Source organism: Salvelinus sp. IW2-2015, linkage group LG22 (genome assembly GCF_002910315.2).
Source record: "Salvelinus sp. IW2-2015 linkage group LG22, ASM291031v2, whole genome shotgun sequence".
Classification (NCBI taxonomy): domain Eukaryota; kingdom Metazoa; phylum Chordata; class Actinopteri; order Salmoniformes; family Salmonidae; genus Salvelinus; species Salvelinus sp. IW2-2015.
The window spans coordinates 3,069,105-3,085,513 of record NC_036862.1 but is presented as its reverse complement, the minus strand read 5'-3'; the positions used below and the strand labels follow the sequence as shown (position 1 = coordinate 3,085,513).

The following is a 16,409-nucleotide window of genomic DNA, read 5'->3' as shown; positions in this document are numbered from 1 at the left end:
TTTGTTCTTTTTACTAGTGAAAACATAAAAACTATGACATAACACATGGAATCATGTAGTAACCACAAATGTGTTAAACAAATCTAAATATATTTGAGATTATTCAAAATAGCAACCCTTTGCCTTGATGACAGCTTTGCACACTTGACATTCTCTCAACCAGCTTCATGAGGTAGTCACCTGGAATGTTAAAAGTACATTTCTGGAATTTCTTTCCTTCTTAATGCGTTTGAGCCAATCAGTTGTGTTGTGACATGGTTGGGGTGGTATACAGATGACCCTATTTGGTGAAAGACCAAGTCCATATTATGGCAAGAACAGCTCAAATAAGCAAAGAGAAATGAAAGTCAATCATTACTTTAAGACATGAAGGTCAGTCAATCCGGAAAATGTCAAGAACTTTGAACGTTTCTTCAAGTACAGTTGCAAAAACCATCAAGCACTATGATGAAACTGGCTCTCATGAGGACCGCCACAGGAAAGGAAGACCCAGAGTTACCTCTTCTGCAGAGGATAAGTTCATTAGAGTTAATTGCACCTCAGATTGCAGCCCAAATAAATGGTTCACAGAGTGCAAGTAAGAGACATCTCAACATCAACTGTTCAGAGGAGACCGCGTGAATCAGGTGTTCATGGTCGAATTTCTGCAAAGAAACCACTACTAAAGGACACAAATAAGAAGAGACTTGCTTGGGCCAAGAAACACGAGCAATGGACATTAGAACAGAGAAAAGGACAGATTTTCACCAAGTCCAAATTTGCGATTTTTGGTTCCAACCACCGTGTCTTTCTGAGACGCAGAGTAGGTTAATGGATGATCTCCACATGGAGGAGGATGTGTGACGGTGCTTTGCTGGTGGCACTGTCTGTGATTTATTTAGAATTCAAGGCACACTTAACCAGCATGGCTACCACATCATTCTGCAGCGGTACGCCATCTCATCTGGTTTGTGCTTAGTGAGACTATGATTTGTTTTTCAACAGGACAATGACCCAACACACCTCCAGGCTGTGTAAGGGCTATTTGACATGGAAGGAGAGTGATGGAGTGCTGCATCAGATGACCTGGGCTCCACAATCACCTGACCTCAACCCAATTGAGATGGTTTGGGATTAGTTGGACCGCAGAGTGAAGGAAAAGCGGCCAACAAGTGCTCAGCATATATGGGAACTCCAGGAAACGAGCATGCCCCATCCACATCGACGGGGCTGCAGTGGAGCAGGGCGAGAGCTTCAAGTTTCTCTAAGGGCTTAAAATGGTCCACACGCTCACAGTCATGAAGGCGTGACAGCGCCTCTTTCCCCTCAAAACGTTCTACAGCTGCACCACTGTTAGCATCTTGACTGGCTGCATCACTACTTGGTATGGCAACTGCCCCGTCCTCGATCGTATAACGCTACAGAGGGTGGTGATGCACACTCACACAGACACTCCAATACACAGACATTTGCTCACACACACATAACATGCACACACATTAATACTGACAACACAAATGCACACACACAATCAATAGCTATATTCAATCAAATTCCCGAGTTGATTTAAAACCTATGTTTATCCCATTATGATGGTTGGTGTCTTAATGGATTTCTCCAAAATCATGTGACATAAAACATTACTTTTCTGTCCTTGCAATTACGTCAGTGTAAGATGGCATTATATCATATATCAAGCATTAATCAGTTAAATAAGACATTGAACTTGAACCCTGTAAGAATCCTGGATCTAGCTGACGGACAGTTTTTTGTTTAGAGATCTCAGAAATGCAGTGTAACTAGATAACATTGTGTCTCTTTATGTTACAGGGTGAAAAAACGTTAATGGGCACACAAATCCAAAATAATAAATGTGATTGCAAAATTGAATGCTTTTAACCGAAAGAATCAAATCGTATTTGTCACATGCTCCGAATACAACATTTCACCTTACAGTGAAATGCTTACAAGTCCTTAACCAACAATGCAGTTAAGGATAAAAAAAAGAAAGTATTTACTAAAATAAACTGAAGTAAAAAATAAATCAATAACAAAAATAACAAATAATTAAGGAGCAACAATAAAATAACAGTAGCGAGGGTATATACAGGGGGTTCCGGTACAGAGTCAATGTGCGGGGGCACTGGTTAGTCGAGGTAATTGAGGTAATATGTACATGTAGGTAGAGGTAAAGTGACTATGCATGAATAATAAACAGAAAGTAGCAGCAGTGTAGAAATGGGGGGGACAATGCAAATAGTCCAGGTAGCCATTTGGTTAGCTGTTCAGGAGTCTCATGGCTTGGGGGTAGAAGCTGTTAAGAAGCCTTTTGAACCTAGGCTTGGCGCTCCGGTACTGCTTGCCGTGAGGGTGGCTGGAGTCTTTGGCAATTTTTTGGGCCTTCCTCTGACACCGCCTGGTATAGAGGTCCTGAATGGCAGGAAGCTTGGCCCCACTCACCTTACCTTGATGCTTAAAATATAAATTGATACTGTCATTAATGTGGTTCTTTAATAATTATGCATAATTTCACCTTTATTTAACCAGGTAGGCAAATTGAGAACACGTTCTCATAATACTTGTTGGATATGCATTTGGTGTCCAGCTGATTAGTTACGCCATATTTTTACACATCATCATTTGATCTATCAAGGAATTTTCCTAAATCAAGTGATGAACAGCTGTTGTGATAGTGCACGCAATGCAACAAAAGCCCAAGTGCCGGAAGAAATATTTTGCAAGGAATGCCCAGAATATTTGGTGCCTCATTCCTTATGCCGGTGAAGACAGTTGTGCCTGTATCCATGTTTGATGTATACTGAACAAAAATATAAACGCAACATGCAACAATTTCAACAATTGTACTGAGTTCTTATGAGGACATCAGTCAATTAAAATATATTCATTAGGCCCTAATCTATGGATTTCACATGACCGTGCAGGGGTGCAGCCATGGATGGGTATAGGGTATAGGTAGGCTCACCCACTTGGGAGGTCCTGGGCTGGCGTGGTTACACATGATCTGCGGTGTTGACGATGTTGGCATTGTGTTGTGTGACAAAACTGCTTAAGTGGCCTTTTATTGTCCCAAGCACAAGGTACACCTGTGTAATGATCATGCTGTTTAATCAGCTCTTGAGATGCCACACCTGTCAGGTGGATAGATCTTGGCAAATGAGAAATGCTCACAAACAGGGATGCAAAAGAATTTGTGTGCAAAACTTGAGATAAATATCAATCAAATGTATTTATAAAGCCCTTCTTACATCAGCAGATGTCACAAAGTGCTGTATAGAAACCCAGCCTAAAACCCCAAACAGCAAGCAATGCAGGTGTAGAAGTACGGTGGCTAGGAAAAACTCCCTGGAAAGGCCAGAACCTAGGAAGAAACCAAGAGAGGAACCAGGCTATGAGGGGTGGCCAGTCCTTTTCTGGCTGTGCCGGGTGGAGATTATAACAGAACATGGCCAAGATGTTCAAATGTTCATAGATGACCAGCAKGGTCAAATAATAATAWTCACAGTRGTTGTHGAGGGTGCARCARGTCAGYRCCTYAGGAGTAAATGTCAGTTGGCTTTTCATATCCGATCATTCAGAGTATCTTTACCGCTCCTGCTGTCTCTAGAGAGTTAAAAACAGCAGGTCTGGGACAAGGTAGCACGTCCAGTGAMCAGGTTAGGGTTCCATAGCCGCAGGCAGAACAGTTGAAAATGGAGCAGCAGCACAACCAGGTGGACAGCAAGGGGTCATCAGGCCAAGTAGTCCTGAGGCATGGTCCTAGGGCTCAGAGAGAGCAAAAACTTAAATTCACACAGGACACGGGATATTTCTGGAGAAATTCTCCAGATATAACAGACTATAACTAGCCCCCCGACATAAACTATTGCAGCATAAATACTGGAGGCTGAGACAGGAGGGGTCGGGAGACACTGTGGCCCCGTCCGACGATACCCCCGGACAGGGCCAAATAGGCAGGATATAACCCCACCCACTTTGCCAAAGCACAGCCCCCACACCACTAGAGGGATATCTTCAACCACCAACTTACTATCCTGAGACAAGGCCGAGTATAGCCCACGAAGATCTCCCCCATGGCACGAACCCAAGGGGGGGCGCCAACCCAGACAGGATGATCACGTCAGTGACTCAACCCACTCAAGTGGCACACCCCTCCTAGGGACTGCATGAAAGAGCACCAGTAAGCCAGTGACTCAGCCCCTGTAATAGGGTTTGAGGCAGAGAATCCCAGTGGAGAGAGGGGAACCAGCCAGGCAGAGACAGCAAGGGCGGTTCGTTGCTCCAGTGCCTTTCCGTTCACCTTCACACTCCTGGGCCAGACTACACTCAATCATAGGACCTACTGAAGAGATGAGTCTTCAATAAAGACTTAAAGGTTGAGACCGAGTCTGCGTCTCTCACATGGATAGGCAGACCATTCCATAAAAATGTAGCTCTATAGGAGAAAGCCCTGCCTCCAGCTGTTTGCTTAGAAATTCTAGGGACAGTAAGGAGGCCTGCGTCTTGTGACCGTAGCAAACGTGTAGGTTTGTACAGCAGGACCAAATCGTAAAGATAGGTAGGAGCAAGCCCATGTAATGCTTTGTAGGTTTGCAGTAAAACCTTGAAATCAGCCCTAGCCTTAAAAGGACGCCAGTGTAGAGTGGCAAGCACTGGAGTAATATGATCAATTTTGGGGGGGTTCTAGTCAAGATTCTAGCAGCCATGTTTAGCACTAACTGAAGTTTATTTAGTGCTTTATCCGGGTAGCCGGAAAGTAGAGGATTGCAGTAGTCTAACATAGAAGTGACAAAAGCATGGATTAATTTTTCTGCATAATTCTTGGACAAAAAGTTTCTGATTTTTGCAATGTTACATAGATGGAAAAAAATCTGTACTTGAAACAGTCTTGATATGTTCGTCAAAAGAGAGATCAGGGTCCAGAGTAACGCCGAGGTCCTTCACAGTTTTATTTGAGACGACTGTACAACCATCATGATTAATTGTCAGATTCAACAGAAGATCTCTTTGTTTCTTGGGACCTAGAACTAGCATCTCTGTTTTGTCCGAGTTTAAAAGTAGAATAGGCTTTTTGTGCATATGGAAAATGTGTGGGATCTTTTTTTTCAGCTCATGAAAAATGGGACCAACACTTTACATGTTGCGATTATATTTTTGTTCAGTGTAATTTATCAATATGGTCCATGTGACATTTTAGCTATTGTAATTAGCTGGGACGTCTGAAAGGGGTCTCACATTTCATCACAGCTACAGTAGCAATATCGATACAACAACCTCCATATGTTGTTTGCCTTGAAAATGTTCAAACATAGGCTTGAATGTGGATTGTGGAGAAACTGGGGCATCATCTGGTTCACGTTTGTCGTCATGCGCATCGCGGCATCACACCAGCGGCTTCCCCTCCATCGTCCTCCTGTAGAATTCCGGGTCGGGAACACCCCTCCCCCCGCTTGCCCCCAACAAACCGCTGAACGCAAGCCAAGGACACCAACAACATATCCAGGGCAACGAGGAAACAATTACGAATAAAGGTTATACTTGTAACTACTCTCAGGGGATGGTGGTTTCCGGCTATGCAAACGGACACCCATTGATACAAAGTATCACATTTACACTATGGCTGTCTACCTTTCTCTGCCATGAGTGTGAAATATGTATCAGTTTCACGCAGTTTCCTGCATAATGCATGTCACTTGTGCAACGCCAATTTGTTTTACATTCAATGACTATTCGCTCCGTGGAAGAAGGCTACCGAAATATATGCGTTTTGTTAACGTCGAGTTAGAGCTGATGCTAAGGCTAATTAGGCTACATGTTGCTATAGGCTATGTATAGGCTACCTTGCTGAGTCCACTCGTCTCTGTAGCGCCCCCCTACATTCTACAGCTCTAAAACTTTCCTGTCTCAAATATTTCCTCCCTGTTTTTTTACTTCCTGTTTTCTACGGGAGTCACATAGCCCAAGCTCCTTTCATTTCAACTTCTCCCCTCTTCTGCATGTTCACCCTTTTCTTTTTATTTATTTGCGCTACATTGTTTCTCACAAGTCTGTCTAACAGGCGCCCAGAATCTTCTCTCTTTGCGTAAGTCTAAGACTTGGAAATGCAGAACTCGTTCAACTTCGGTCCCGATGGATTTTACATATTGCTTTGATGTCCTTTTTCTAAAACACTTTTTTTCTAATGTTTTTTGTTCGTAATGTCACTCTGGAAGTAGTTGCCCAACCAAAGGCCCTTTTCTACAAAGTAACATGTCGGCAGCTAGCTCATTAGCTATGTGGCAGCTACTCTGGAGCTGACATATCTAGCTAATTTGCACATTTTATAGGCTTCAACTACGGTTGTTGTTCCTTTTTGCGCGTTCATTTATTCCTCCCTGGAGGTTATAATGGCCCAATTCCAGCGTCCGACACTGTGTTGCTGCCGCAAAGTGCTCACAGTGCCTAGCAAGTCGTGTGAGGGCGGCCAAGGTCTGGGTCAGTGTCGCCTTGTCGACATCGCCTCTGCGTCCAACTTCCACTGCTTCAAGCTTCGCCACTTTCATCTCGACCTCCGCCTCAACTTTGCCGTAAAGGAGATCACTGGGTGGCAAGTCCTGGAACTTGTGGCTATCCAACCAGGAGTGCAGACTTTGGTTTTGGACACTCACCCATCCTTGCTAATTCATTCCATAGACTGCAAGGTGCCTGGCACCACCGGTGCCCAGAACATTTCCCCGTCGCTCACCTACCGGGTAGACCCATTCACAGACTATGGATCTTCCCTGAATATCAGCCTCCCAGCCTATGTGATACGGCCGCATCGGGCTTTCCAGATCACCGTTCGCTACACAACGACAGACGGTCCTGCGGTAAGGTCACTTTAAAGGTTCAGGCTACTGCACAGTCTAGAGCGCACAGTTACATTTAACTTAGGAGCATTTTTAAACTCTCCATTGTTAAAGTAGTAAGGCTTACTAAGTAAGCAATAGATGTAATTGTATTTTTTTAAACAATTTAATGAGTTTGCCAAGAGTTGAGTTTTCTATTTACTGTGCTTCATTGTCAAATTTTAAAGGCGCCCACCAGAGGACAATGCCGCCCCTAATTTCAACGTAATTTTTGCCCTAGAACGGAAATGCTTGTTTAGGTTCGACTTCCAAAGAATGACGTAGACTACTTATACATATTCACGAATTGGGGTGGGGAAAGAACTTCATGGTGATTTCCACGAGAAACATAAACAAATAGGGAACTGACAGCTGTCCTGTAGCTAGCTAGCATGCTTAGCTAGCTATCTTCCTAAACTTATCTAGTTAGCCAATATTGTCTATTGTTGTTTTCTTTTTTTTATGACACCGTATTCAAAATATTATCTATCTGGCTAGGCTGGTTCTGCAGCTGGATTTGTCATAAGCATTTAGCGAAAACTTTGCCATAGATGGAAACCAAACCAGTATATTTAGCTTTGCCATTTATTGTTATCTCTAAAGTATTGGCATCTTCCATAAGATGCATGTGTTTTTCTACATTGTAATGGACAAGGCGCCACCTTTAGTAGGTAGGCTGCTGGCAGGCTTTTCTGCAGTACAGCAAAGTCAGCCCGTGTTCAGGGTTCTCACAGGGGAAGTGAAATGATAGGCATACAATAACTTTTCTCATGATACACTTTGCAAATGACAGCAAGGGCAGTTCGTCGCTCCAGTGCGTTGCCGTTCACCTTGCACCCCTGGGCCAGACTACACTCAATCATAAGACTCATCTCTTCGATAGGTCCTAAGTAAAGACTTAATGGTCGAGACCGAGTCTGCGTCTCTCACATGGATAGGCAGACCATTCCATAAAAATGGAGCTCTATAGGAGAAAGCCCTGCCTCCAGCTGTTTGCTTAGAAATGTTTTGCTTCTAGTCAGGATTCTAACAGCCGTGTTTAGCACTAACTGAATTTTATTTAGTGCTTTATCCGGGTAGCCGAAGAGTAGAGCATTGCAGTAGTCTAATCTAGAAGTGAAAACAGCATGGATTAGCTTTTCTGCATCATTTTTGGACAAAAAGTTTAGGATTTTTGCAATGTTACGAAATTTGAAAAAAGCTGTCCATGAAATATTGTTTGTCAATAGAGAGATCATTGTCCAGATTAACACCGAGGGCCTTCACCGTTTTTTTGAGATGACTGTACAACCATCAAAGTAGCCGGAAAGTAGGGCATTGCAGTAGTCTAACATAGAAGTGACAAAAGCATGGATTAATTTTTCTGCATAATTTTTGGACAAAATGTTAGATTTTTGCAGTGTTACATAGATGGAAAAAAATTCTGTACTTGAAACAGTCTTGATATGTTCGTCAAAAGAGAGATCAGAGTCCAGAGTAACGCCGAGGCCCTTCAGTTTTATTTGAGACGACTGTACAACCATCATGATTAATTGTCAGATTCAACAGAAGATCTCTTTGTTTTTTGGGACCTAGAACTAGCATCTCTGTTTTGTCCGAGTTTACTTTTAAACTCGGACAAAACAGAGATACTAGTTCCAGGTCCCACGAAACAAAGAGATCTGCTGTTGGATCTGACAATTAATCTTGATTAGGGATGCACCGATATGACATTTTTGGCTGATACCGATATATCCAATGTTTTCCTTGACAAAAAATCTGATACCGATGACCGATGTTTACAATTTTAGCAGCCTTTTAAGCATTCGAGTACAGTTAAATAGTTGAAACATACACACACACTGACCAAAAAGTTATTTTGTTGGCATTTACGTATGTCCCCATTTCCAGTAAAACATAATCAAAACCTATTTATTTTACTTACTTGCTGTGCTGTTTCGTTGTTCATTTGTTCAGTCGGTTCATTCTCAACCAGGATTTCATCATACATATCAAGCAGTGAAGTTTCAGCTCTGTCTGTCTGTGGCCTTTCTTCCTCGGTACGCACTGTCACTGTGTCCGTTTCCGTCTTGTCCAGCTGTGTCTAACATTTCACGTAAACCCTGTTTCTTGTCTGCATCGAAGTAGCGGTCCTTGTACATAGCATCAAGCATGGTGGCGACACAGTAGAAGCTCAGAGAGAATACCACCGAATTGCTTGTTCACAGCCTCTACTAGAGTACTTTTCCAAGTTAGCTTCCGACATAGACAGTGGGGTTTTGTTGAGCAGGTGTTTCAATGCCATGACAGAGGGTATTACGTCTGATGTAGATGCAGTTGATGAGCTTATTTCTCGAGGCAGTTGTCAGCATGCACATGGGGCTGACATCACTGGTCCAAATGTCAGTCGTGAAGCTAATAGCAGTGATGCTAATAGCAGTGACGCCCATAGCAAATAGCTCACGGCTGTGCGTTTCAACAATATCGTGTAACTCCGGTAGGGCCTACTTGGTAAAAATAGCGCCTACTTGGTAGTGTGTACCGGGGCTCGAGGTGCTCGACCAGTCAGCGAAACCCAACATCATTTACGTCAGAGAATGGTTGATTGTCAAGGGCAATGAATTCTATTACCTTGGCGTTAATGGATTTCAACTTTGAGGTGTCTCGCTGAAATGTTCTTACTCTTTTAAATGACTGCTCGACTTGTTTACTACTCGATCCACACAGCAGAAATTGTGGGCTAGGTTAGGAATGCTGTGTTGCATGTGTGGAGCTATATTTTTCGTGGTGTCATTACGTCATCTACCTACGTTATATAGGTATGCACGTCAGCTTTGACATCGGTTTTGCACATCGGAGTTAAACTAGACATTGGGCCCATGCCAATGTTGGCATTTTCAGCTAATTTCAGCCGATTCTGATATGCTTACCGATATATCGTGCATCCCTAATCTTGATGGTTGTACAGTCGTCTCAAACAATGAATTATTGAATTCAATTGTTATGCAACATCGTGGGTAATTGCTGGGGATCGTCTTTCAGTAAAAAAAGTGACTGTCTGCTTGTGGTACATTCATTATTTTATATTACACCAATTTGCCCAATGTGGACAGTTACTACATTACACAAGCTCACATTTTTACCACATAAATTGTTGTGGAATTACACATAATTTTTTGCTTCTTTATAAAAGATTATAGTCATCACAAGTATATTGAATTGATTGCTTTAAACAGATTCATACAGTTGAAGTCGGAAGTTTACATACATCTTAGCCAAATATATTTAAACTCAGTTTTTTCACAATTCCTGACATTTAATCCTAGTAAAAATTCCCTTTCTTAAGTCAGATGGGATCACCACTTTATTTTAAGAATGTGAAATGTCTGAATAATAGTAGAGAGAATGATTTATTTGAGCTTTTATTTCTTTCATCACATTCCCAGTTGGTCAGAAGTTTACATCCACTCAATTAGTATTTGGTAGGATTGCTTTTAAAGTGTTTAACTTGGGTCAAACGTTTAGGGTAGCCTTCCACAAGCTTCCCACAATAAGTTGGTTGAATTTTGGCCCATTCCTCCAGACAGAGCTGGTGTAACTGAGGCAGGTTTGTAGGCCTCCTTGCTCGCACACGCTTTTTCAGTTCTGCCCACAAATTTTATATGGGATTGTGGTCAGGGCTTTTTGATGGCCACTCCAATACCTTGACTTTGTTGTCCTTAAGCCATTTTGCCACAACTTTGGAAGTATGCTTGGAGTCATTGTCCATTTGGAAGACCCAGTTGCGACCAAGCTTTAACTTCCTGACTGATGTCTTGAGATGTTGCTTCAATATACCCACATCATTTCCCTCCTCATGATGCCATCTATTTTGTGAAGTGCACCAGTTCCACCTGCAGCAAAGCACCCCCACAACATGATGCTGCCACCCCGTGCTTCACAGTTGGGATGGTGTTCTTCGGCTTGCAAGCCTCCCCCTTTTTCCTCCAAACATAACAATGGTCATTATGGCCAAACAGTTCTATTTTTGTTTCATCAGACCAGAGGACATTTCTCCAAAAAGTAAGATATTTTTCCCCCATGAGCAGTTGCAAACCGTAGTCTGGCTTTTTTTTTAAGCGATTTTGGAGCAGTGGCTTCTTCCTTGCTGAGCGGCCTTTCAGGTTATGTCGATATAGGACTCGTTTTACTGTGGATATAGATCATTTTGTTCCTGTTTCCTCCAGCATCTTCACAAGGCACAAGGTCCTTTGCTGTTCTGGGATTGATTTGCACTTTTCGCACCAAAGTACGTTCATCTCTAGGAGACAGAACGCGTCTCCTTCCTGAGCGGTATGACGGCTGTGTGGTCCCATGGTGTTTATACCTGCGTACTATAATTTGTACAGATGAACGTGGTACCTTCAGGCATTTGGAAATTGCTCCCATGATGAACCAGACTTGTGGAGATTTAAAGGCACAGTCAACATAGTGTATGTAAACTGAATTGTGATACAGTGAATTATAAGTGAAATAATCTGTCTGTATAAAATTGTTGGAAAAAGTAGTAGATGTCCTAACCGACTTGCCAAAACTATAGTTTGTTAACAGGAAGTTTGTGGAGAAATCTATCAAGGATTGTGAGATCTTGCATCCTTCTGCAATGTAGTCAGCCTAGAACCCTTAGTTGACAATTTTCTTAATGTCGTCTGCAATGCCTCTTTAAAGGGACAGTTCACTCTAAAATCAAAGTCTGTCACGCATTTTCAGACATCAGAAGTGGTCTAATGTTGATACATGTCCATGTTGCACGGCATCTGTTGCATTGAGCTATATGCCAAATGAAATGGAAAGATAGGCTTGTAGTCTAATTTCCTGATTTAATTCGGTGTCTATATTTTCAGTATATAGCTGGAAATACACAAAGCTTGGAATTTGGACACATCTCAACGTTCGACCAAACATTGACTTTGAGAGTGTACTATCACTTTAAGTTTAACAAATTTATGTTTCTGATTGGTTCCTGGTCCCTCTAGATCTGGTGGCTGGATGCAGAGCTGACGTGTGGTCAGACTCGCCCGCTAGTCTTCACTCAGGGCCACTCTGTCTGCAACCGATCCTTCTTCCCCTGCTTCGACACCCCTGCTGTCAAGAGTACCTACACCGCTACTGTCAGAGTGAGTGTCAACTGTCACTCCTCTAGTGCCGGTTTCCAGAGAAACCTGACCCTATTGTCTTGATATTGACATAACATTTTAAACACACATGTTTATGTTAATGTAATACACATCGGCTGTCATGAGCACCTACACCGCTACTGTCAGGGAAAGTCACCTCTCAAACCTGGGTTGTGTTGATGTAGATATTGTTTATTTAACCTCTTTTACAGTCGCTTTTACAGATGAGCCCTGAATTACAGAAATGACTGAAAATACACACATCAAAATATAAATACAAAATGCAAGCAGAAAGAAAAAAACAGTCATAAAACACATTCATCATAAGGTCCTCAATTAGCTTTCTGAATTGCCCTAGAGGCACCAGAATATCACATTTAAAAACATTTTGAAGATTGTTCCACAAGTAAGGTGCATGAAAACGAAAAGCTGATTTACCTACCTCAGTAGGTACCAAAAGAATATCCAGAGTTGGCCATCCCTGAGACCAGGTGTGGTAACTCCTTATGTCTAAAGTTTAGTTATGATGCTAGGTACAATGGGACTTTTTGTAAAAGGGCTTTATACATGAAAACATAGCAATGTATATATATCTACGTGACATCAAAGAGGGTCAACCAACTTTCTGGTAGAGAATGCAGGGATGAGTACTAAAATTGTCACCTGTAATAAAGCACGGTGCACTACGATAAACTGCATCTAACGGCTTTAATGAAGTGGCAGCTGCATTCATATAGATGACGTCGCCATAGTCTAGGACCGATAGAAACGTCGACTGAATAATCTGCTTTCGACTATTTAGCGAGAGGCAGGACCTATTTCTATAGAAGAAGCACATTATTATTCTCAGCTTCTTAACTAACTCACCAATGTGAATTTTAAAAGACAGCTTTTCATCTATCCAGATGCTCAGATATTTGTAAGCACGGACATGATCAATATGGACACCATCCAAAGTACATATGTTTCAATCATCAGAATTATTTGTATGGGCTGTAGAGAACAACATATACTTAGTTTTACCTGTATTCAGTACTAATTTCCGGTCAGTTCTGTAATACAATGAAGGCAGACTATAGTTCAGATAGAGCCTGGTAAACCGTGGGCATCAAATCAATATGTATTGGTCACATACACGTGTTTAGCAGATGTTATTGCGGGTGAAGCAAAGTCCTTGTGTTTCTAGCTCCAACAGTGCAGTAATATCTAACAAGTAATATCTAACTATTTCACAACAATGCACACAAAGCTAAAGTAAAGGAATGGAATCGGCATACAAGTGCAGGTACATTGTTTTTTACAGACAAGTTGATATTATTAATGTAAAAAGTACAGGACCCAGAATTGACCCCTGTGGGACACCTTTCGTAATATCCAGTAAACCTGCCATAAGTAGATATATATTGAGGTCTATCTGTCAAGTAATTTTAAAACCAGTTACATGCAGTCTGTTCTAGGCCATTTAAGGAAAGCCTCTGAATTAGCGGTGAGGGATCAACAGTATCGAGGGCAGCACAATGTTTCTTTTATCCATACAGTTAAAACTAAAACCACATTTAAAACTAGGGATGCAACAGAGATAGTGCTACGATCTGGTCTAAAACCCAACTGATGTACATTTACAATACATTTCAAAGATAAGAAAGATCTTAGCTGAGAATTAATCAAAGATTCTAATATTTTAGCTGGGCAAGAACGTTTAGAAATAGGCCGATAATTATTAGGTCACAGGGGTCAGCACCTTTTTGTGAAGGGGGAGTACATAGGCCGCCTTCCAAACCTTGGGGATAGTACCAGATATAATCGTCAGGTAAAAAACATTGGTTAATGATTCATCAATTGGGGGCAGAGTTGCAGCAAAAATGGATCAAGCATATCAGCTTCAGTGTATTTTTGTTACATCAATCTTAAGCAAGGCATCTAGCACATCACAGATAGTAAATTGTTGAAATGAAAACAAAGATTTACTAGAAGTTGACAGGTTAACCGTTGAACCATCTAGTAGAGGCTGTCAGAGGGTAGAGCAGTCGATTGACTGACCTAGAGACAACTACACCACCGTTTCTCTCAAGTAGAAAGCCTGCAGAGATAAAATGATGATTTTAAAAGCATAACTTATCTCTTTCGTCTCAGTTATGATGCCAGAGTCAGACAGAACTTGCTTAGGCAGGTAAGAAGAGGAATTTGTACTCTTCAGTGCATTTACTGTTTTCCAAAATTTAGAAGGATCACCAGCAGAGTCAGAGAGTGAGCTTAAAAATAAGCTTGATTTAGCATTGTTAATTGAGACGGTACATATTTTTCTCAATTGTCTGAAAGATTGCCAGTTCACTACAGTCAGTTTTCTTTGCTTTGGCCCAGGCCTGATTTCTCCTCTGAATGAGCACAGATAATTCCAAAGAAAACCAAAGGTTCAATCTATCTTTGACTCTGAATTGTTTAAAAGGGGCATGTTTATCTTCCAGAGGAATAAATATGGAGGATACATTTTCTAGACCCAACTCCCAACTTCAGGAATACAGTAGACAGTGGCTAAATCAGAGTAGAACATGTAGAATCTTTTTAAAATGTATCTTCTTAATTAAATGAGGATTAGTATGTTGCTGTTTCGTATCTAATACCATACTATGGGACAATGATCACTGTGATTATATGAAAATACTCCACTAGACAAATATTTCTGGGGGTTATTAGTAGGAATTAAATCAATCAATGAAGAAGTTTTTTTCTCTCACATTTAACCATGTGGGTTTTGAGATCAATTGAGTCAGATAAAAATCTATGCATATACCCTTAAATTGATCTGGGCCCGGGGATAGTAAATCCCGATTCAAATCCCCTAAAAAACTTGGCTGACAGAAAAGGGGTTAAACACTCAGATATAGCACCAATAGCATCCTCCATGGCAGCAGTGGCGGCGGTAAATCCCAGCAACAAATACATGTGTATTCAAGTTTATGGACACGTCTACAACCAGAATCAAAAATTTATTGGGTAACGTAACATAGTTAAGAACATACCATAAGCTCACTCCACAGCTAGCTTCAAATGTCCCTGGCTCAAAGTTGTCACGGAGGGCGGTAATGTGTGTTTGCAAGCAGAGGATCACTGGTTTGAGCCCGGAATGGGGACAGGGACAATCGAGGAAGCTATGCTGTTAGCAGCACACTGACGTGCGTTTCTCTAACAGATGTGGGAAAGCTAAGGTGTTGTTTGCTAGCCCACGGTATCATGACGTCATTCACCCTCCCTGTCCCTGAGACCTGAACTACGACAAAGGGTTGGTCATACCGGGAATTAACCAAGGCGTTACGTACAATAGGCATAAAAGTGGGGGGGGGGGGGGAAGAAAACAAAAAAGTATTTTGTTTGTTCAACTAATACCTTGTGTCATTTAAATGTGTTCTCTTGTTTTGTGCCTATGGAAGAAACAGTGGTGTAGTGCAGTGGCGTGTCCAGAACATTTTGAATGGGGTGGCCAAAGTGGGGCACTGACTCAGTTTAGAGGGGCCATAAAATGTTGAACCTTAATCGATGCATGGTGGATTTTTTTGCAATATAATTATAATGTTTCAACCCATTAAATGCTTCAGTTTAGGTTTGGTACATTCCCCTGTTCAAATGCATCATAAATCAATTCTAAATCAAGTCTTCTTTATAGTGTTTGCATTCAAGGTCAGGACTCAATATAAGGGTATTAGCACACAGCAGTAAATTCACTTGAGAGTGCTATTCAAAGTGCTAATTATTCTTTTAATGGGACCTCTTATGTGTGCGCACAATTTTTATGGGCTTTATACTAAAAACCTGTAATTTAACTGTAAAAATGTATTACCTTTTTAATTAGTTATGAAGACAACCAGTCATGATGCTTTTATCTGATTGTCAAACAAATCACTTCAAAAAGTAGGTTAAGTAGATTACCTCCTCATGTTCATCTACTCCAAAATAAATCCAGCATTCGAACAGTGCACTGTGCACCTGACATTTGAATGGAAAGGGACATCTACAGTTGAAGTCAGAAGTTTACATACACCTTAGCCAAATACATTTAAACTCAATTCCTGACATTTAATCTGAGTAAAAATTCCCTTTCTTAGGTCAGATAGGATCACCACTTTATTTTAAGAATGTGAAATGTCTGAATAATAGTAGAGAGAATGATTTATTTGAGCTTTTATTTCTTGCATCACAGTCCCAGTGGGTCAGAAGTTTACATCCACTCAATTAGTATTTGGTAGGATTGCCTTTTAAATTGTTTAACTTGGGTCAAACGTTTAGGGTAGCCTTCCACAAGCTTCCCACAATAAGTTGGGTGAATTTTGGCCCATTCCTCCAGACAGAGCTGGTGTAACTGAGGCAGGTTTGTAGGCCTCCTTGCTCGCACACGCTTTTTCAGTTCTGCCCACAA

At 41.5% G+C, this 16,409-nt stretch overlaps 1 protein-coding gene across 2 annotated transcripts in view; it reads left to right on the top strand.

The window, feature by feature from the left end:
- The first annotated feature begins 5,361 nt into the window (after positions 1 to 5,361).
- Positions 5,362 to 16,409, top strand: part of rnpepl1 (arginyl aminopeptidase like 1) — a 34,655-nt gene continuing 23,607 nt past the window's right edge. The window contains exons 1-2 of one of the 2 annotated variants that reach the window (XM_070433953.1): positions 5,362 to 6,845; positions 11,858 to 11,998. In XM_070433953.1, the coding sequence (XP_070290054.1) occupies positions 6,384 to 6,845; positions 11,858 to 11,998 (603 nt within the window). In that variant the 5' untranslated portion in view covers positions 5,362 to 6,383. The remainder of the gene's footprint in view (positions 6,846 to 11,857; positions 11,999 to 16,409) is intronic. The other variant, XM_023967151.2, reaches the window with a different exon arrangement.